This window comes from Osmerus eperlanus, chromosome 5 (genome assembly GCF_963692335.1).
Source record: "Osmerus eperlanus chromosome 5, fOsmEpe2.1, whole genome shotgun sequence".
NCBI lineage: Eukaryota > Metazoa > Chordata > Actinopteri > Osmeriformes > Osmeridae > Osmerus > Osmerus eperlanus.
Window position 1 is genome coordinate 22,057,808 of NC_085022.1, and position 23,845 is coordinate 22,081,652.

General features: G+C 47.6%; 1 protein-coding gene across 1 annotated transcript; it reads right to left on the reverse strand.

The window, feature by feature from the left end:
• Positions 1-620: 620 nt before the first annotated feature.
• si:ch211-236l14.4 (SITS-binding protein) lies at positions 621-23,023 on the reverse strand. The gene is made up of 10 exons (XM_062462715.1): positions 22,136-23,023; positions 20,711-20,882; positions 12,076-12,283; positions 11,180-11,330; positions 8,612-8,809; positions 8,014-8,282; positions 7,732-7,868; positions 6,566-6,687; positions 2,879-3,058; positions 621-2,668 (listed from the first exon to the last, which is right to left on the reverse strand). Exons 1-10 carry the CDS (start codon positions 22,604-22,606, stop codon positions 2,492-2,494), a joined length of 2,085 nt encoding a protein of 694 aa, XP_062318699.1. The 5' UTR covers positions 22,607-23,023; the 3' UTR covers positions 621-2,491.
• Positions 23,024-23,845: the final 822 nt, after the last annotated feature.

Below are 23,845 nucleotides of genomic sequence, written 5' to 3' on the forward strand. Positions count from 1 at the left end.
CACGGACAGAACACCACACACACACACACGGACAGAACACCACACACACACACACACACGGACAGAACACCACACACACACACACGGACAGAACACCACACACACACACACACACGGACAGAACACCACGCACACACACACACACAGACAGAACACCACGCACACACACACACACAGACAGAACACCACACACACACACACACACACACGGACAGAACACCACACACACACGGACAGAACACCACGCACACACACACACACGGACAGAACACCACACACACACACACACACGGACAGAACACCACACACACACACACACACACGGACAGAACACCACACACACACACACACACGGACAGAACACCACACACACACACACACACGGACAGAACACCACGCACACACACACACACACGGACAGAACACCACGCACACACACACACGGACAGAACACCACGCACACACACACACGGACAGAACACCACGCACACACACACACACGGACAGAACACCACGCACACACACACACAGAGTGGGTATTTGGACAAAAACAAAAGCAGAACTGAGCAGATTCCCAAACACATGAAGGTGCGACACATGAAAACAGCAGTAACTCCAAATGCAGTAAGAAAATGTAAACTTTATTGCAGTTTGTTGATTCTATATCAGAAAGGAAGAAAAGAAAAAACATGAAATGGCCCAGTCATCGAAATATGTACATTGCTGGTGCTGCAAGAATTAAGCACTGTTCATCCAGACACTAAGACAGAAACACAAAGGCACATGAGGTCATGCTCTGCACAGCATGTGGGATAGGAATAACATTAACCAAAGCTGTTCTAATAAATTATCCTACAGTACCACAACCATCATTTACAGGAAGGCCAAAAAAACAAAAGGAAAAGCTTTTTAGTTCTGTTGGGTGATCACAGTCTCTCCTTCATTCGTTCAGCTCCAAGAGAGATTAAGACGCTGACACACACGCATGTGTAAGTAAGACATTTGGTGATTCAGTTCAGCTGCAGCAGTCCTGAGTGTCCTGTCCATACAGTAAACATTATAAAAATTTTACTAATACAACTAATATGGTGTAAAATGTAAGTATTGATTAAGCTATATAGTTCAGGTTCCCAGGAAGGGGCTGCTTGTCAGTATTGTGCTAAATCTTTCAGTGATGGCTTTTATGAGGCACTTGACTATGTCGAGGCAGTAGAGGCAGGAGTTTACCGAGGCGATAGAGTTACAGCATTAAAGCAATCAGAGAGTATAACTGACTCACTTAGCAACTTAAAGAGGCAGGCTCCAATAGGGCGGACTGTACAACTTTCTTTTCTCTGCGGATAAATTGATTTACGAGTTGTCGGCCAATCAGCTTGGATTCAGTGCTAACTTTGGAGAGATTTCAGCAAAATATTTCAGAAGATGCAATTCAACTGGAGGAGTTACTTGGAGTTCAGTTCGGTCCTAAGCTCTTTCAGGCCCAGGACTTAATGTCTTAATACAGATACATGTGATTCTAGAACTTTGGAGGTTGTCAAAGACATCTTATAGAAGTCTGGTAATACATTAAAAAAGAGTAACCTATTAAAAGGATTTAAGATGACAAATTAGTGTCTGTCAGGGATTGTGTGTATGCAGAGTTACTGTTACCATGGCAGGTTATCAGGTTCAATACTTGGATTTCATATTACACATGAGACCTTGACAAAAGGAAGCATCACCAAAATATAACTTTTGTCTGCACATGGTTTGGATATGAATTAAGTGCCATGACTGTTTTTAAGTTGTTTTAAGTGCTTTAAGGGGAAATGGCAAGTGTTGATGATCATTGAGAGACTGTCAAGGAGTGAAAAACATGATTTGAGGTACATTCATTCATTATACATCAGCTCGATCGACTGATGGGTTCAAGTAAAAGTTCTTCCAATGAATGAACTTCAGTCTTCTTCAGAATCGTCTCCTATCAGGCTCTTTTCAAGCAGACACTATTTCACTATATGCTCTTGTCCTTTCGTTTTTTAAATCTTGTTTTGGTCTTTTTTGAAATTCATATGCTCTCCTTAAGCGCATGTGTTTATTTTTGTTACTTTGCTTCTCTGTAACCGGACGCAGTTTGAATGTTTAAAGACTGTAGAAAGACAACAAATGTAAACACACAGGTTTCTCCAGAACTTTGACACAATAAACATCTTGAAACAATCAGCCGAGAGGTAAAAACAGATTAAATTAAAAAAAGAAGAAAAAATTTACGTAAAGAAACTACAAGTCGTTTTCGAATTGTAAAGTGCAAGTATAAAAAAGATCTCTACTTCTAATCTCAAGAGACACAATCTTGAGACTCTCTATGGTCTTTGTGGAAAAGTGCAACTTGAGAACAGCACGGGTAAAAAAAAAATCAAGATGAATAACAGCATCAGGATGTCATGTGACATGGTGGTGGGTCATGTGACATGGTGGTGGGTCATGTGACATGGTGGTGGGTCATGTGGCTTCAAGAGCTCCTCCGTAAGAACACGGCCACACTGTCGAGGGGGACTGGATAGTCCTCCAGCAATGTGCCCCCATCAAAGACCTGCTCTCCCCGGGCCTCCTGCCACAGGAACCCCCCCTCCGGCAGGTAGATGTCCCTCTGCACTGCCCCCCGCTCTGTCACCGGGGCAACCAGAACCTGGATACACAGGAAACACAACACAACAAAACAAACACATTACAGCTGAACCGTGAGTTTGAGGATGGTTCTAACAGATTGTAGACTGTAACCAGTTCGGTTACAACCGCATCAGTACAGGTGCAGTACAACTTCCTCCTCAAAGTCATCCAAAACGGACACACCAGGAGCCCCTGGTTTAGCCCGAGAATCCTCCGGCTTATCAGTCACCTCGTCACCGATGAGGAACTGGTCGTTGATGGTGAAGGCGGCGGAGTCGTGTGGGTTGAGCCACCACAGCGGCCGGTAGATGGGGTCACCTGTCTGCTGCCACTCCTCTGCGTACCTCTCGATCAGAGGAGCCACAAACTCTTGATGGTGCGCTATGTAGGCCCGTGTCAGGTTCAGCACCTGGACAGCAACACAGGAGAGAGGCACAGGTGTGAATGTCAGTCAGTCAGTCAGTCAACTGTGCCCACTGAAACCCTCAACACGCTGGCAGCCCCCAAAACAATGTCTTGTGTTCTGTGGAAATAAGAAGCAGCATCTGCTGAAGACATTACTGTCCCTCCCCTCTCAGACAGAGGACTGAGAACCAAAGAGTTGTTCATTGTTGACTTAGTGGTCTAACCCCCCCCTCCCCTTTCTTCCCAGTGTCTGTCTCTGCCTCCCTCCTCCTGTGCTGTAAGGCCAAACCTCGTGGACATTCCTGCTGGGGCCATATGCTCTCCGGCCATCCTATGACGGAAACAACAGCCAACCGCATTTAAAAGAATGTCATTCTTTGAGAGGATAGAGAGAACCGCTGGAAGAGATCTGACTGGGCCTTATGGAGGAACCAGGCATGCTGTGGCTTTTTCCTAAGGTCTGATTCACATTCCCAACCAGCCTGGTCAATGGAGGAACAGCCTGGTCACTGGATGAACAGCCTGGTCACTGGAGGAACATCCTGGTCAATGGAGGAACAGCCTGGTCACTGAATGAACAGCCTTGTCACTGGAGGAACAGCCTGGTCACTGGAGGAACAGCCTGGTCACTGGAGGAACATCCTGGTTACTGGAGGAACAGCCTGGTCACTGGATGAGCAGCCTGGTCACTGGATGAACAGCCTGGTCACTGGAGGAACAGCCTGGTCACTGGAGGAACAGCTTGGTCACTGGACGAACAGCCTGGTCACTGGATGAACAGCCTGGTCACTGGAGGAACAGCCTGGTCACTGAATGAACAGCCTGGTCACTGGATAAACAGCCTTCGAAGGCCTCAAGATGCACAATCGGATGCACGCACACTTTCGAGTTTTCAAATGTGAATGAAAAGTTCTCCAACAGAGACTCTAAGGGCCCGATCTTGCACCCAGCGCAATTGACTTTGTCAACGACTCAAGTATCATTCCTAGTTTGCACTCGACGCAAAGCTGACTTTTCCCTCCACAGACGCACGTCGAAATGACCTTGCGCTCCCGTGGACGGTTCAGCGAAAAAGGAGGCGTGTTCCGGCGCAAACGTTCCCTGGTGCTATTTTGCAGTTTACGAAAAACAATTCCGCCACTGACCAGGAAAAACGTGGTCTAAAGTCAATGGCGCATTATTCAGATGCTATTTTAAGGGCGCAAGCTTGGTCCGTGCACACTGCTGGCGAGGCCAGGGTCTTCTTTCTGCGAAGCTACGTTACATTGTTTTGATTTATGGCGTGTTACATTTCTTCAATGATTATAAAAAGATTTGCATGAGAAATCTCTATGTATGTGAACATGATTTGTAACAATTGTGCCAATTTTCTCCCACGCCTGTTTAACCAAAGCTAATTTGGGTGGGTTTCTTCTCCCATCTCCATCAGAATCAGAATTCGGTTTATTCGCCATGTAGCCTATGTTACACAAACACGGAATTTACTGTGGCAGGAAGGTGCAAACAATAAACATATACGGGTCTTAAATTAAGTAAAAAAGTACAATAGTTAAACTAATTCCAAGAACCAAACAATTTAAAAAATAAAATATAAGGTAGGCTATATAAAAATAAGAATAAGAATTTGAATGAGCAGCATGAGCGGGCAATTTAGTGCAATGAGAAAACTGCTCTGCCTTTCCCATACAATGACACTTGTCTATCTGTTACGGCCCTGACCAAAACGTCGGTCTCCTTGGCTGTGAACCGCTCCTGGCGTGCGCCTGGCAAATTCGCCGTTATAATAACAATCCGCCATGGAACAAGCGCTGCTCTTAAAGGGAATGTGAGATGACTCTCTGATTGGTTTATTGCACGTTACGCCCAAACCACACCCATTAGTAATGTGGCTACTTCGGACCTACCCATTTTAGATTTGCACCAGGCGCAAAGTCATTTATCCCGCCGGCAAAATAGCAACCGAGCCGGAGTCCCGCCCACAAAGTTACTTGCGCTTTGCGGGTTGGTACTTGCGTTTCAGATCGTCAAAATAGGGGGGTAAGTCTGAAGTCTATTCTCGTCAACAATATCTCACCCCCTCTGTGGTTGGAGGACAGTAACAGCTAAATTGACCAACGTGGAAAAACGGCAGCTCTCCAATACTATAACGGTAAAGTCCAATATTTTCTCTCTCGCCTTACTCCCAAACTGAAGCCTTTGTTCATCCCTCTGCCTCTCCTCTCCCCTCCCCGCCACCCCTTACCCTGTCACACTTGTCGATTACACATAGGAACCCTACTGTAATTGCCATAATAAAGTCATTTTCCAATACTTGTCCTCAAGTTCATTATCATTCCTGACCGAGTGGCTCCCAGCCTAGAGGGAGGGTCGTAAATCTGATGGAGCCCCTAATGCAGAGCAGATGGGCTCCTAACCGCAGGTGATGCTAAAAGGGGCCAAGCTGTCACTCCCATCAGAAGGGGGGAGAGAAAAAAAACACACACACACACACACATACACACACGCACACACACGAACACACACGCACGAACACACACGCACACACACACACGCACACACACACACACACACACACACTCTCCAGAGAGCCCCAGTGTGGCTGAGAGGAACCTGAGCTGGGCTCCACACAGTCAAACATATCAGTATCAGCCAGAGAACACCGCCTACCCCCCCCCCCCCCGCCCTGCCCCCCTGCACCACGCTAGGGGCTGAGGTTGAGGCCGGGGGCGGGGATGGGGTTTGGGTTTAGAGATGGACCTAGAAACAAGCCGCTCCACAAACACTGGTGCTGGCTGACGTAGGGAAGGCTGCCCAGGGGGAACGGCTCAGGCCCCCCAGACCAGAGCCTGCTGGGTCAACTAACAACCTCCAAGGGTCAGGGTTAGGATTAGTCCATTGAGAGGTCCACACCCTGCTCTGTGGGAGCGAAAGGACATCTCTCACTTTCTCGCTTCTTTCTTCAAGAACATCTAATTGGAAACAGTCCCCTTCTTACCTGGCCTGCACTAGGACTGCATGTGAGGTGAGGGGCATTCAGCCCTGCACTAGGACTGCATGTGAGGTGAGGGGCATTCAGCCCTGCACTAGGACTTCATGTGAGGTGAGGGGCATTCAGTGTGTGTGGGATGCTCATGTGTGCTTGCGTCTGTGTGTGTGTGTGTGTTCCTACCCTTTCCTCTGCCCTGTCCTCTCCACAGACCCAGGGTGGTGTGTGTGTGTGTGTGCCTACCCTGTCCTCTCCACAGACCCAGGTGTGTGTGTGTGTTTGTGCCTACCCTGTCCTCTCCACAGACCCAGGTGTGTGTGTGTGTGTGCCTACCCTGTCCTCTCCACAGACCCAGGTGTGTGTGTGTGTGCCTACCCTGTCCTCTCCACAGACCCAGGGGTGTGTGTGTGTGTGTGTGCCTACCCTGTCCTCTCCACAGACCCAGGGGTGTGTGTGTGTGTGTGTGCCTACCCTGTCCTCTACACAGACCCAGGGGTGTGTGTGTGTGTGTGTGTGTGTGCCTACCCTGTCCTCTCCACAGACCCAGGGGGGTGTGTGGAAGCTGAGTACGGGGAGGAAGGCAGCAATCTCCAACCAGCGGATGAACAGCTCCTCATCTGTCACCAGGTCCCCAGACCAAGATCCACCTGGGATTAAGGGGTTAGAGATACGGATTCAATTAATATCAGAAACCAAATTAGAAATTGAGATTACAGACTGTATATAGGGAGATATAAAGGCACTGCTTTTTTTCCAAAATATTTTTTCAACCGTTTAAAACTTTTTTTCAAAAAAAGGTTTTCAAACTTTTCTTAAAAAATAATATTTAAACCTTTCAAAACTTTTTTTCAAAACTTTTATTCCACAATAAATATTTCAAAAACTTTTTTTCTAAGGGCTGTGTAAAACCTTTATAACCTTTTTTTTCTCAAATATCTTTTCAACCTTTCGAATCTTAAATCTTAAATTTGTAAAATATTTTAACACACATAGTGAAAGGAGAGGAGAGGGTTGAACAGCCTAAAACAGTATTTTAAAGCTGAGCAGAGCACAATGCAGAGTGCAAGGCCTTCTCCTAGGAACAGAATCTACACAAATACACCTTAGGTGGCAGTACAACATGGTCACGCCCTTGATCTGTAATCCCTGAAGGATGGGGCATCACGTGTGAAATGCAACCCTTTCTGAATGTATCATAACATGTCTGGAGGTGATTTCCAGACCATCCATCCCCTCACAGGCTCTGTCTCCACATCAAAGTGAATACTTGTCTGAGTCGTAGAATTTAGAACATTTTGAGAAACACATTTTGTGATGCCAAATCTCAGAATTTAGGAATATGAAACGTCAGATGTGGGGTTGCTTAAAATAGTGTTTCTAACAGCCGGTCTGGAGCAGAAAGACCAGCAACACATGATTTGTCTGAGCTCTGACTACAGCAGCAAGCATCCCTGGAGACCTAGAGGCATACATCAGTATTCATGGGAAATGATATGCAGATATTGTGTGGTGAATTTCCATAACTCTATCACCATCTAGGTGGATGACAACACGATGGATTTGAACTTGCAAAATGCTCTAACCGCTGAACAACACCCTCCCTGAGAAACGCCAATGTTAGGTGTGTTTTTTTGGTTACCGTCACATCGCTGTTGTTGGTAATATTGTAGGCTCATAGACTGTGGTATTACCTACTGCGTCGGGAATGAGGAAGTTGTACCCCAGCAGACTGTGGTGCAGCAGGGAAGGAATGAAGCCCTTCAACCCCGAGGTGCTCCAGTCTGACTGCAGGGGGGGCATCCTCACAAACAGGGGCTTGTGGCTTGACCTGGGATGCACACACACACACACACGTGTAAGCACACACACCAACAGACACATACACACACATAGACCAAATGTGGTCATGACAAGAGGAAGAGTTCCAAGTGTTTGTGTCACTGTACTATCCAAAGCTGTAATTCTGTCCTTACCTGGTCCCAGAAGTCATGATGGCCGAGTCACCTATCTGGGCTGCTAGGTCTGCCAGCTGGCTTATGTAGTGGTCTCCCCTCAGGGTGGGGGGCGGGTGCAGGGCCTGGTCCTCGTAAGGGTTCCCCTCTGCTCCCTCCAGCTGCACGTACTCCATCCCCAGGCGGGCCTGCAGAGCGCCCACCCGGTCCAGGAACCAGGCCACCGCACCTGGGTCAGAGATGTTCAGCTTCACACAGTAGCGCCCCCGCCACTGGGTCAGCAGAGGGACCTGGTGAAAGGAGGAGGGAGGGAGGGTTGAGGAGGAAGGAAGAGGAGGGAGGGAGCGAGGAAGTAGGGGGGAGGAGGGGGGGAAGGAAGGAAGGAAGTAAGGAAGGAAGGAAGGAAGGAAGGAAGGAAGGAAGGAGGGAGGGAGGGAGGGAGGGAGGGAGGGGGGAGGACGAGGAGGGAGGACTTTCAGTATGCTTTGCTAAAAACCAAATGTTTGCACATCCCGACCCAGTAACCATGTTCGACCATTGCAGAACCTCCACAAAATCCCACCACTGAATCAGTGCCTCTGCCCAGGATGGTTGAGCACCGGCCTGGGTGCATGCTCACCAGGTGTCCATGGGGGGCGCCCGGGAAGCCAAGCCAGTGGACCTCCGATCCTTCCAGGAGGGACTTGTGGAACTGCGTGGTGTCCACGCTCAGGAAAGGGGACAGGGTGATGGAAATGTTTAGAAGCTTGACGAATGGGAAGTCCCTGGTCTGTCTCTTGTGTGTCCCTCTCCTCCTGCTGGTGAGGTAGCCATGGTCCTGGGGAAGGAGAGACACTCAGACATCAGGATGTTCATACAGGCTTTTAACCTTCATACAGGCTTTTAACCTTCATACAGGCTTTTAACCTTCATACAGGCTTTTAACCTTCATACAGGCTTTTAACCTTCATACAGGCTTTTAACCTTCATACAGGCTTTTAACCTTCATACAGGCTTTTAACCTTCATACAGGCTTTTAACCTTCTATGCGTGAGTTCTAAATATTTCCGACGGCCCCCACAGCGTAAGTTATTTTTCTGAAGCGGCAGCGCTCTTCTGGGCTAAGTTACCCAGCATAATACTCGTAGCAATGCTACTACCATGCTAGTGTTACTTGTTAGCCTTCTCATTAGTACATTTTGAAGCCATACTAAAGCGTTTGTCGCATAGTTTTTGGCTATCGAAAAAAGATTCAATTGGAATGTTGGAAATCACATATTTGTGACGCTACTCCTTATTGGCACGCCCTCTGTAGGTTTGCGAAGTTATGAGGATATAGCTTGATACCTCATCAAGTCAGACATTTTTTGTCTGGGGCAAGGGTTAAGTTCAGGTCTAGAATTTAGATGGCGCAGATTGGCGGTATTTATACAAAGGAGTAGGTAGTAGTAAAATGCATGATTATTTTTACATAAGCGAGAGAGACAGGGAGGCAGGACAACAAGGTGCACTACTTCATGCTCTGCTAGACCCTCTCATAACAGAACATCGTCTGATCTGAGCCCCAGAATTACATGAGCCTAATAGAATTAGCTGTCGACCCGGACAGTTTTAGTCTGAACCCACAAGTAGAACACACGCAGTAAAGTTACGGACTAAATATCGAGTTATGAGATTAAGACTTCCTGTGAATGTGTCATGTGCTTTAATCCTCAGGCATTTAGATGTTAAAGGTGAAAGGAGATTTCTGCTTATATAATACCCTGGCTGGGAAACATCTGAATAGACCACAGGAAGTTCCCCATGAATGAGAGCTAACTGAATTTACCACAGGTTGTGACACTTAATGGAAAACATTTGCATTTATTTTTTACAGGAAAATAATCACAAAGACCGATAGAGTTTTAAAATGTATGAGGAGGACTTAGTGTATTTTCACCCCTTCCACACACACACAGCCAGGACTACTGTCATATAAAAATGGTTGATTGTATTCTACTTGTGTTGGCCAATAGTGCATTGATTGGAGGGTTCAAGTAAAATGCCCTGAAACCTGCCAAGCTGGTCATGCCAACGTGCCGGTTCTGCATATGGAGCAAGAGCTAATATGGAAACTAGAAAACAACATTTATAGAGTGACTTCTAATTTATGAATACTTGTAAAAAAATTGAATGCAACGGGTTAGCTGAGTTAGTTCATTGTCGCCTTTTCAAGCTTCTCACTTTTTGGGGAAATTGTGACCAACTTTCCATACTTAAACGAAAGCATTTTCTTTTAAATGAAATCATTAGAAAAGTAAAGGAGCTTAATACATTTAGATGTGATGTCAAGCTCTGCCGTTCTCCTCTTTCCATCTCTTTCTCTTTCACGCTCCATATCTGTCTCTCTCACCATTTCTCTTTCACTCTCCTTATCTTTCATTCTCTTGTTTTCTTTCTGTCATCTTTTTCTCTTGTTCTCTCTCTCTCTCTCACTCTCTCTCTTCATCTCACGCTCACTCCCTTTTCTCTCTTTTTCTTTCTTTCTTTCTGTCTCTATCCCGCTCTTCTCTTTGCAACATCACTCTGTAGATGTCGGTCTGATTCTGCTGAGCACGTAGTCTAACAAGGGATCCAGAAGATGGCCGCATCGGCAGGGTGTCTGGTTCACCTGAACCAGGACTGTTGCCTTGCCAACCCCCTCTATACCCTCCGCCCCTCCCTGAGGTTGGATGTTTTCTCACGCTCAGATCAAGATCAGGTTCACAATGTTAACAGTTCTGGTTTTGAAGGCGCCTTTGATGCCAGCGAGGGGTTGTGGATTACGTAAACCCTGATGGGATTGCTCCCTTCTCAGTTTCACCATTTGCCTGTCTTGAGAAGTAGGATCTCAAAGCTTTGTAAGAGGGAGATGAAAGGACAGTTCCATAGTGGTGGGTTAGCCTTACCTGCTAGTCTGAAGGACAAAGCCCTTAAAAATCTCCCAAATGTACCTGGATACACAGCCCTCCTCTCTGCTCCCCCCTTCACCCTGACTCGGGTAAGCCACAAAATAGTTGGTCTCCTCTGACCTTGACCATGCAAGACTACAGTCTCCTCACTGTACGGTTGATCTCCATCCGGACTCGCAGCCCAGATACTGTTTAGTCCATGTCAGTTAACTTTGGAGAGAGTGCACAATTGCGTATTGCGGAACCGTGCGAATCTGGAGAGTCGGAGAGAGACCTACCACGTCGGAGAGGAGGGCGGTGGAATGTTCGTTGAGGCTGATGACCCCCTCTCCCAGCTGGTGTCTCCTCAGACGGTTGGAGAAGGTCCTCAGCTCCCTCTCCACCTTCGGCCCGGAGTCCACCTTCGCCAGCAGGCTCCAGAAAGGAAGCCTGAGACAGGGGGGGAGGAGAGACGGGAGTACAGGGGGGGGGAGGAGAGACGGGAGCACAGGGGGGGGGGAGGAGAGACGGGAGCCCAGGGGGGGGGGGGGGGAGACGGGAGCACAGGGGGGGGGGGGGGAGAGACGGGAGCACAGGGGGGGGGGGGGGGGGAGAGACGGGAGCACAGGGGGGGGGGGGGGGAGAGACGGGAGCACAGGGGGGGGGGAGGAGAGACGGGAGCACAGGGGGGGGGGGGAGAGACGGGAGCACAGGGGGGGGGAGGAGAGACGGGAGCACAGGGGGGGAGGAGGAGGGGAAGATGGGAGAGAGGAGATTAATTACATTTTAGTCATTTAGCAGACGCTCTTATCCAGAGCGACTTACAGTAAGTACAGGGACATTCCCCCCGAGGCAAGTAGGGTGAAGTGCCTTTCCCAAGGACACAACGTCATGGCACGAACCGGCAACCTTCTGATTAACAGGCCGATTCCCTAACCGCTCAGCCATCTGATTAATGAGGTTGGGGAGGGGCAGGCGAGGAAGGGATTGGGGATACAGAGATGAATACAGGGAAACGGAAGGAGAGGGTAAGATGTAGGCTGTTGAGCTGCATTTCGCGTAATTCATCTGTCTCTCCCACCATCACGAGTGCAGCCTAATCTGTCTCTACAAAGTGTGACAACGCCAGTCCATCATCTTCAGATCAGTTCTGTGACACCACCCTAAGAAGGAGCAGGTTGAGATGGTGTCTCACCTTAAGATGTCCATGCTGGGCAGCTCCCTGCCAGGCTGTGAGAGCCGCTGCAGCGCCTCCTGGTGGACGGCCTTGACGTTGTGGCCCACGCACACGGTGTACTGCAGAGGCACACGCTCCATGCTGGAGGGGGACTGCAGGCAGAACTGCTGCCTGCTGTCTATGCTCATCTGCAGAGGCATATCTGGGGAGACGAGCACTGCCACACCTGAGGGACGGTTCAACAGAAGAGTGGAGGGAGGAGAGGGTGGTAGAGGAGAGATGGGAGTGGGGGAAGGGGGAGGATGAGAGGGTGGTAGAGGAGAGAGGGGAGTGGGGGAAGGGGGAGGATGAGAGGGTGGTAGAGGAGAGAGGGGAGTGGGGGAAGGGGGAGGATGAGAGGGTGGTAGAGGAGAAACGGATGTGAGTGGGGAGGCTGGGCAGGAAGGAGGAGAGTGTGTGAGTGTCAAGGTCAAATTCGAAGTGTCTCATGTGGTACATGTATACACACAGAACCCACACCAGATATGTACCGCTTAAATCCCATCAAGCTTACACCCATAACGTGCCAAAAGATCAGACCTGTCAGGAACTGGGATCCCGTGTAACATGAACACATCTGATGTGTATTTCATAGGGGTCGTATTTCTGGGTTAAGAAGAGTCCCTCATGATTCAAAATAGTTTGAGGGTCACTGGTTGATAAAAAGTCAATCCGTGGCGGGTTCTGTGACCATGACATACAGAGAGAGCGGGTGGGGGAGGGAGGGAGGATGGAGGGGCTAGTCAGCTGATACCTCTCTGAGATGGAAGAGGCATCTGTAGAATGGGTTCTATGATGGGATGTTAGGGATGGGGTGGGGGTATGTCCACTGTGCTGTTTGTAACTTATGTTCAACTAGCAAATCTCTGTACAACACATCCGCAAACCAATGTAGATTACAACACTCAGGGCACCACTGTAGACTACAACACTCAGGGCACCACTGTAGATTACAACACTCAGGGCACCCCACTGTAGATTACAACACTCAGGGCACCACTGTAGATTACAACACTCAGGGCACCCCACTGTAGATTACAACACTCAGGGCACCACTGTAGACTACAACACTCAGGGCACCACTGTAGACTACAACACTCAGGGCACCACTGTAGACTACAACACTCAGGGCACCACTGTAGACTACAACACTCAGGGCACCACTGTAGACTACAACACTCAGGGCACCACTGTAGACTACAACACTCAGGGCACCCCACTGTAGATTACAACACTCAGGGCACCACTGTAGATTACAACACTCAGGGCACCACTGTAGACTACAACACTCAGGGCACCACTGTAGATTACAACACTCAGGGCACCACTGTAGACTACAACACTCAGGGCACCACTGTAGACTACAACACTCAGGGCACCCCACTGTAGATTACAACACTCAGGGCACCCCACTGTAGACTACAACACTCAGGGCACCACTGTAGATTACAACACTCAGGGCACCACTGTAGACTACAACACTCAGGGCACCACTGTAGACTACAACACTCAGGGCACCACTGTAGATTACAACACTCAGGGCACCCCACTGTAGACTACAACACTCAGGGCACCACTGTAGACTACAACACTCAGGGCACCACTGTAGACTACAACACTCAGGGCACCACTGTAGACTACAACACTCAGGGCACCCCACTGTAGACTACAACACTCAGGGCACCACTGTAGACTACAACACTCAGGGCACCACTGTAGACTACAACACTCAGGGCACCACTGTAGACTACAACACTCAGGGCACCCCACTGTAGACTACAACACTCAGGGCACCACTGTAGACTACAACACTCAGGGCACCACTGTAGACTACAACACTCAGGGCACCACTGTAGACTACAACACTCAGGGCACCACTGTAGATTACAACACTCAGGGCACCACTGTAGATTACAACACTCAGGGCACCCCACTGTAGACTACAACACTCAGGGCACCACTGTAGACTACAACACTCAGGGCACCACTGTAGATTACAACACTCAGGGCACCACTGTAGATTACAACACTCAGGGCACCACTGTAGATTACAACACTCAGGGCACCACTGTAGATTACAACACTCAGGGCACCACTGTAGACTACAACACTCAGGGCACCACTGTAGACTACAACACTCAGGGCACCACTGTAGACTACAACACTCAGGGCACCACTGTAGATTACAACACTCAGGGCACCACTGTAGACTACAACACTCAGGGCACCACTGTAGACTACAACACTCAGGGCACCACTGTAGACTACAACACTCAGGGCACCACTGTAGACTACAACACTCAGGGCACCACTGTAGACTACAACACTCAGGGCACCCCACTGTAGACTACAACACTCAGGGCACCACTGTAGACTACAACACTCAGGGCACCCCACTGTAGACTACAACACTCAGGGCACCACTGTAGACTACAACACTCAGGGCACCACTGTAGACTACAACACTCAGGGAACCACTGTAGATTACAACACTCAGGGCATCAGGAGTGTTGTATTTGGCCTCCTAGGTCTTCCTTCCTTTTCCCTTCTTGCTTTCCCTCTCTGTCTTCAACACCATCCACCTTTCTTCTCTCTATCTCTCTCTCTCTCTCCCTCTCTCTCTCTCTCTCTCTCTCTCTCTCTCTCTCTCTCTCTCTCTCTCTCTCTCTCTCTCACTCTCTCTCTCTCTCTCTGTGCTCTACCTCTCTCTCTCTCTCTGTGCTCTACCTCTCTCTCTGTGCCCTACCTCTCTCTCTCTCTCTCTGTGCCCTACCTCTCTCTCTCTCTCTCTCTCTCTCTCTGTGCTCTACCTCTCTCTCTCTCTCTATCTGTGCCCTACCTCTCTCTCTCTCTCTCTCTCTCTCTCTCTCTCTCTGTACCCTACCTCTCTCTCTCTCTCTCTCTCTCTCTCTGTGCCCTACCTCTCTCGTCCTCTCTCCTAACTCTCCTGTTCATATGTGTGTCCTCCTCTTCGCTGCGTGAAACGATGAGATTATGTGAACCAGATAATTGGGTCCACAGATGTAGCTGCCCTGCTAGGAATGCCATCTGCCTCTCCAGTTACCCCCTCCCCCCAACCCTCACCCCTTGTCACCCTGGCACGTCCTCCCCCAGCCCCCCAGCCTCCACCCTCTCACCTATCCCACCTCACGCCTCTGCTCTCTCTCGGAGCACAACAGAACTGTTCAGAATCAACACTCTGGTAAGACTGTGAAAGTCCTTGAAAGGTTTTTTTGACATGTTGAGCAATGAAAGCCTCTGTCCTATCAGGTGAGTACAGATCATCAGCACTGTGATGCTCCAGGGTCACAGGAGCCATGGACACAAGCATCTGTGGTGACACGGTGCGTCTGTTGAGCTAGTCAACGACCAGTGAACATCCAGTGACGCTAGGCTAGTGTTCGTGTGTGTTTGCAACGGAGAATGTCAAAGAGATCTTGGTGACACCTCCGCTGCCTTTCCCCAAGTATTGAGTGGCCACAAGTCAACTGTTTATTACTGCAGACATGTGAAATAAGGCTTTACACTTGCTCCTGAATTTGAATTTTGGAGCACAAAGAATGTCAGAAAACAACAACTTTAGATTCTTGTTCAAATTCAGAAACATTGGTTTAAATGATTTGAATTGTACTGTTAACACCCCCAGAGGTTTTACTATCATTTCCTTGTTTTATCTTTTCAGTACATTTTCAATGACCAGGGTGAATGGATGTGTGCTTTGACAGAACAGTCCAGCTCAGCATGAAAAGAACCCTTTGGAGTGACCTAAGTCAAAGTTAGTGTTGGAGAGAGGAATGTCTCCTCAGAGTCAGAACAGCAGGCTCCACGATAAAAAAATAATAATACAATTGCCTACTGCTTAATAGCTTAGTTTAAGAATGTTTTTTTAAGGTCAAGAAATTCGTTTTTTTTTTTACCAAAGACTGTCCTTAGATGTGTGTAACAAGGAGGATCTGCACAAAAAGCGGGAATCCATAACTGTCATTTAGAGAGAGTTACAGTTTTAGTGGCTTGAATTATGGCCAAAGTGGGGTGCACCAGAGGGAAGAAGCAAGTAGGGGTGTCTCTTATTTTTAGAACAATTCCTTAAATACTACCAGCTTCTCTGAAATATTTTCCACTAGCTCTTAAAAGAAAAATTGCACGGTTGTCTGAGCGTATCCCCTTACCTTCAAAGGGGCAGACACACAAAGGTAAAATGAAAAGAACGAGGAAAAAAAAGAAAAAGAATGAATGAATTTTATTGGACAGATGTGAATGATGAATGTGAATGATACAACACACATGTATTGATTAAACGGCTGTTGAGAGCAACACAAATCAAACAACTCTCACTCTCTCTGTAACACACACGATTCAGCATCCAAGAATAACAAGAAGGATTTATAAAACCATTAAGGTGCCTGGCTCCCCACCCCTACCAGAGGGCCGGGGGTTGAGAGCGCCCCTGGCTGACCCTGGGCTGACCCTGGGCTCCCAGGGAGAGGTTAACCGGGTTTTACAGGGGCTTCTAGCCCTGGCTAAGGGGTGGTGGGGGCCCTGGTTTGGTGCGGGACCTGGTTTGGTGCGGGACCTGGTTTGTTGGGGCCCTGGTTTGGTGGGGGCCCTGGTTTGGTGGGGGTGGTGGTGGGCTTCTTCCTGCTGCTGTGGACCAGATGGTCTCCAGTCTTTTACCTGTCATATTTACACCATTATTTACTCCTGCGCCACACACTTACAGGCTCGTCAGCGGCTATGATACACGCGTTCACACATGGGTCGCAGTGTGTGGTGTCAGAGTGCGTACAGGTGGGTGTGTGTGGGTGTGTGTGGGCATCCTCAACAATGGAAACTTGCCCTCATACAAGAAATTGAGGATTCTACTGAGATCTCATTTCCATGGAGACTTAATTAATTGAATGTAAGAGAAATAGAAATGAATCAAGTAACATGGAGAAAAGATCACAATGCAAGGCACTAATGTTAATAGTTGTTATCCAGCACTATAGTAACAGATCCATGTTTATAGCTTTATACTACAATTCTGTGAAGTCATTTGTTTCCATCAATGCGTATTTTGAGTAAAAAATTAAGTAATCCACCTCATTAAACCATTTAGAAACACAGCAGCTGATAAAGCATAGTGACCAGTGAGGGTCTGTCACCAAACCAACATCCTACAACAGACACGTCTCTCTCTATATGTGGTGTCCTTGGCAAGACCCTCGAAAACAACAAAATAGGAGATAATATCGTCGCAAAAAGTTAAACTAAAGACAGATTACCAGAAAGGTGATCTATTTAGAGCGGCAATAAAAACAACTTATGACAGAATCTTTCCAGGCATTTTGTTGTAATGATGAGTTGGGGAAATTTCAGGCCAAGCCATGAGATAAGTCTTATTTAAGTGTGTCAGCACAAAAAGTTTGAACCAATCTTTTGTCTGTGAATTATGTGTCAAACCAGAGGCGAGTGGAAAATAAGCTAATTTTAGGGTAAAATATTACGCCATAGTTTTCCTGTCTCATACATTTACAACCTTGAACTTCTGACTTTGTAACAAACTAAACTTAATTCAAAACATGCAATTCCCCTAAAACAGTACTTTGAAAATATCTTTGTTTTGCTTTGTTTTCACGTGGAAGGTCATTTCAATTTATCATCAAACTTCAAATGAGGTTTTAAGTTGTTGTGTTATATGAGTGATTATTAGTAGTGAAGGACCAATGCATAGTTGGCCATACACTAATGTTGCTGACTTATCAGTCATGTCTTGCCAAGTGAATGTTAATGACCTCAAGTCGCACAAATCGTTTTTGGGGTGGTTTAAGCTCTTACGGCTATAAAACTCACTGGCCTTTCTTTTTTATTGTTGGGTCTCAGCAATATCTAATCCACTTTGAGTACTCCCAGTTGTTCTGTAAAATCACAGACAAGTGGACTACCAAACCCAACTGACAACATTCTCAAACATTGCTTTCCTGGACTCGCTGTCCCTTCTCCTTATCACTCTCTCTCTATTTTAACTGCCATCCCCATTGGCTGTACTACCTCCATCCCTCCGTCCCTCCATCCCTCAATCCCTCACAGTTTATACACTCATGGGTACAACCACACAGTTCTCTTGTATTTAATCTCCCTCTCTCCCTCTCCCTCCCTCTCCCTCCCTCTCTCTCTCTCTCCCTCTCTCTCCCTCTCTCTCCCTCCCTCTCTCTCCCTCTCTCTCTCTCTCTCTCTCTCTCTCTCCCTCTCTCTCCCTCTCCCTCTCCCTCTCCCTCTCCCTCCCTCTCTCTCCCTCTCTCTCCCTCTCTCTCCCTCTCTCTCTCTCTCTCTCTCTCTCCCTCTCTCTCCCTCTCTCTCTCTCTCTCTCCCTCTCTCTCTCTCTCTCTCTCTCTCTCTCTCTCTCTCTCTCTCTCTCTCTCTCTCTCTCTCTCCCTCTCTCTCCCTCTCCCTCTCTCTCCCTCCCTCTCTCTCTCTCCCTCCCTCTCTCCCTCTCTCTCTCTCTCTCCCTCCCTCTCTCCCTCTCTCTCCCTCCTCCTCTCTCTTCCTGTCTGCTCCAGTACGAGTAGCTCATGAGGCCTTCAAACACATGGCCAGTTTGGACCAGCGTAAGTAAGCACAAACACAGACCTGGTCCAAAAGTAAACAACGCCACAGAGCTAAGCCCTCGTCTGGCGGATGTGTTCATGTACCTGCTGGACGGGCCCCGGTCCCAGTGCTCCACAGCTTGGCCCCCAGAGTGTTCCCCCTGCACTTGGATGGATGGATGGTTTACCAGCTCAAAAAAAACAGATCTGTCATCCAGCTTCTGTGTTGTCCTACCACCTGGCCTGGCCTGGCCTTGCTCTGTCTAGTCTGGCCTGGCTTTGTCTAGTCTGATCTGACCTGGTCTGGTCTACTTGGCTTGGCCCAGTCTACCCCGAATAGCCTGATCTGGTCTGGTGTGTGTGTGTTCTTCAAAGTGAAGGGGAGAGACAAAGGGTTAAGGGGTGCTACTCATGCCTGCTGCCCTCTCACGGAGTGGAAAAGGGATTTAAGTCATGAGACTCCCTCCGTTAAGCCATTCACTGTGTTACTTAACAATGCAGGATGGTGTGTGTGTGCATGCTTGTGTGTGAAAGAGCTTGTGTGTGTGTGTGTTTGTGTGTGTGTGAAAGAGAGCGAGCATGAGAAAGTGTATTTGTCTTTGGATGTGTGTGTGTGGAGTGTTCGTGTGTGTTTTGTGTAGAGAATAGCCGATTGTTTGTGTCACATGATGATAATTATGGCCTTTAGTTAATGTTATGCTTTTGGACTGGTACAGCTGTCTGAGACACAGCTTAACACTTTCACCCTTTAGCAGCTTAGCTGGGTCTAATGCACACCACACACATACTCACACATAAACACACACACAAATGTACAGAATGTATAACACACACATGCGCACACATACTGTATGTAAACACAAACACACACAAACACACACAGACACAAGCACATTTACAGGTGGAATGTTGACAGAAGAGCATTTTCTTTGTCACGTATGTTTGTTTGTGTGTGTGTGTGTGTGTGTGTGTATATATATATATATGTGTGCGTCTGTGTTTGTGTGCTGGTTAAATACAAATTACTCTAAGCAGGAAAGGGCTGGTGGATTTGCGACGCAGCTGCCCAACTGTCCAGTCATACATACCATACATAACTGACCTGTTGGTACAAGGTCTCCAAGGGTCATTACCACACACGTGCACACACACACACACAATACACACAGACACACACACAAAGTACACGCACACACCTATGAAGAAAACACATTCACGGTACACAGGCGATTCTGTCACATTAACCATTTACATCTTACTGGGGCCCTCCAGCACCAGAAGACAAATATCCAACACCCATATAAATAGCCCCCAGGGCTATTCATGTCGGCTCTCTCCTCTGTGCTCCAGCAACTCTCCCTTTCATAGAAACAAAAGAGCCCAATTATCCCGGCAGCCATAAGAGTTAATTTAAGACACTAGGTGGCTCATTGCCCTTTGTGGTCTAATCTCTCAATTAAGAAGCTGAGAGATGTGAGACTGTGTGATTATTTGGCAACCAGATGTCCTGCAGACCAGGTGGGGGTGGGGTGGCCCGCAGGATGGGGGTGGTGGGGGCCCGCCCATACTGAGGCAGCAGGGGTTGTGGCCAGGCAGCAGGGGGTGTGGCCAGGCAGCAGGGGGTGTGGTCAGGCAGCAGGGGGTGTGGCCAGGCAGCAGGGGGTGTGGGGATCAGCAAACACAACATAGGACCCAGGGCTTCCCTTCGTCCAACTGCTGAACTGCCCAAAAGGTGGACTCGACCCACACCCGCCTCTCACAACCCCACCCCCACCCCCACCCAACTCTGCCACCCCCACCCCTCTCTCACACACCACCACCCACCCACCTCTCACACACAACCCCCCCTCCTAAAGTGATTCCCAACACATCCTAATGCAACAACCACATCGGTAAGAAGTGTTTCCAATGCTTTGGTGTGCAGTCCTCAGATGAATGTATTCCGCTCTGATCGTGAATCTCTTCAGCGTGAATCTAACAGCTGACTGTACACGTGTGGTCTCAGTCTCTAAAATCTGGTCCGGTTGCCAAGAGGCGCGGTCTCTCACCTGACGAGCCCAGGAAGTAGCGCTCAAGGACGGATCCGAAGCCAGAGGGGTTGTCCCTCAGGTCGCTGACGGTAAAGGGCTGCAGCGTGGAGTTTTGCTCGTTGATTGGCCAAGTCTGACCTCGGACACCAGCGCCGCCGTACCAAGACACGTTGGTCATGGAGAAGCAGTCCTGGTGGAGGAGACACACGTCATGAGGTCATATCAAAGACAGGCTGAGACAGTTAGATGGATTGAAAGAGTGTGAGAGAGAGGGAAAGAGAGAGAGACTGCGTGAGAGCCGTAACTCGTCTCAGAGGCTCAGATCTCTGTATAAAACACACAATACTATTGATGGGTTATTACTACCAGTTCCCTACTCTTCATATCAATGTCCCAGAGCTAGGATTTAGGTCTGTGGTGGGACCTTACTGAAAGTCAGACCCTGGTTACGGGTCTGTGGGTTAGAGACAGAGAGGCACACACTACAGAGAGTGTGTGCCAGTAAAGGTAAGAAGCACTGGATGCTGAGAGTTCAGAAGAGACGACTGGGCGTTGTGGGAAAAAGAGAATTACTGGGGCAGTAAAGTTGGGGTGTTTAAAATGAAAAAAATGTACCCCCTTTATGTTGTTCGTATGCAGCATTGAACAAATGAACAGATTGAAATTTTGAACATTGAACATGTCTGAACATAAAAGAACACCTCATGGACGTTTAAAGTATTAAAGTGTTGTTGATCATTAACATATGGCATTATATATTATACATTTCTTCTTAACAATACTGCTTTGTAATCAGTATAATTAAAAAGTTTAAGGTTAGGTTCTTTTTATACAGGCTGTTTTTTCACAATAGTTTGTTGTTAAATGATAAAAATGGGCGTTTATCCTTATTTGAGCATTTTGAGAATTTTTGTGTTTGCCAAGTCAGTGGAATCATTTGCTCCAAGTCTGTCACCTGCAACTCACGGGTGCTTCAAAAACTCATTACATCTGCTGGGACTCAACACATGACCGGGGAATGTTCCAATTGATAGATTAAACTTTCAAAACATCCGAATAGCTAATCCTTTTGGTAATGCGTTCACGGAAAAGTACAATGATTTAGCCACTTTAAGTAAAAACCAAACTCCATGACTCAGCACATTAAAAAAGGTTAACTCGATTTAAGTATTAGGTTACCTTTAACCACTGGACAATCCAAAAATGGACAGAGAACTTGATAATGGCCAAACTCCATCAATTATTTTAAATATTAAAACTCAATTAATTCAAAAAGCTAAATTAATTACGAATTAATACGAACACAAAGATTATTAGTTGTCTAACTATTTGAATTGATTTTTTATTAAGATTGATGACGTGTGGATATCTGGAGACAGCAGTTTAGTGTTGCATGCGGTGAGCGTGTACAACGACGACAAACCGTAGGCTCCAGTAGCCTACCTTCAACTCTACATGACAGTGCACGGGCGCCCAGGTCATACGGTAACACTCTGTCTCCGTCTCTTCGTTCACCTCCAGCAAGATCTTCACGTCCGCCACAGAATCCCACGTATAGCAAAATTCGGTTTTGTTTAGCCAGCACAGGTTTCTGACAAACGGAACTTCGAGGTCGGGATTTCCCACATTCCCAACGTCAATCTCAACATAGGTCTTGTCTTCTGTCAGTGTCTGTATGACAAGTGAGTGTGTCCTTCTCTCCCAAATGAGTCCACTAAAACCACCTTTTAGGATCCAGTTCTTGTTGGGCTGATCTACCACTTGCCAGTATATAATCCCAATGGTCATTACAAAAAAGACGGCGACACCTAGACATGCGATAGCTCCTTTCCACGTTTCGTTCATCTCCTTCAATCCGGTGTCCCATGTTACCTCCGGGATGGGGCTAGGGTTCCTGTTTCGAGCGTGAGGCATGTTGATTTGAGATGAGCAAAAATCGAATCAAATAAAAAAATTATGAAAAAAATCCCTGTGAGTTAAAAATCTATGATGGTTCATCATGCCATAATGTTTGCACGGCGGCTGGGAGTAAATTAGCAAACTTTTCAGATTTGCCGTTGTTTTTGCGCAATACTGCCAGATACAGAGACTTGTCATATGAAGGAAAGTAATCAAAAGTCCGACGGAGGAAAATGTATCACTGAAGCGTAGACTTACCGCATGCCGCTTCTTTAAAAGTGTTGCTTTTTAATGACATTGATCGCAGAGCAGTGAGCAGCCTAAGCTGGCTTTGGCAGCAGTGCCTACGAATAGCTTCTTAGACGCTGACTTGCTTGCCCTGCACTTTTTGCCCGGGTCTGACGTAACGCCAGACTGTTTCTTCAGAAAGGTAGAGAGGAGAGAGTGATTAAAAGCCGTTTGGCGCGGGGGGCTCGGCAATCACATAGCCGCCGGTTGGGTCGAGGAAGCCACAGCTAGGCGCGAGGGAGTGACCGGTCGTCACTTCCATCTGTGCGCCTTCTATACTGGACTGCAAGCTCGCCATTTGCTTATTCAATTGTTTGCTCATAATTATATGCTTTACTTTCCAATTTACAAATAACAACCGCTGTTCCATTTGCAACGACACATCCTTTTACGAAGGAGTTCAAACAGCCCTGAGCATTATTTATTATACGAATACACAATGCAAACAATGCACACCAGGGTGTCAGCCAAAGGGTACAACTTGCGTCTAAACATGAGAGAACACCTGACGTATAGTATTTCGAGGGGTATTGTAACAGTGTATCGGCCATAAACTGGTGATTGACACGCGTTATCCTCTGCGTCAAATGCGTTCCACTCGGGTGCGCGCGCGTAAATTGGGATCGCGATGCGTAAAAAGACAATGTAGAACAGTTTCGCTAATGAGATCAAACGTCACCTCATCCAAACAAGTGTGGAGAGTGGGCACACGCAACTGAAGGTGTTGGGGTATAAATTGGAAGCGTTTGTGTCTAGGAATTTTGTTTACGAGTGCTTTGTGGTTGAGCTATGTGGCTTGTGGAAGGTGACATTTGCATGCATTTTATCTGTCAACAATAATTGTGTAGGGAGAACAGTGCAGTTGAGCTGCTGTCAGTAAGACTGGCCTTGCCGACCTGTGGTGTTAAAGTAGACACGGGAAACATGTATATTGACATTGTTTTTTTCCTCCTTTTTCTTTGTGTA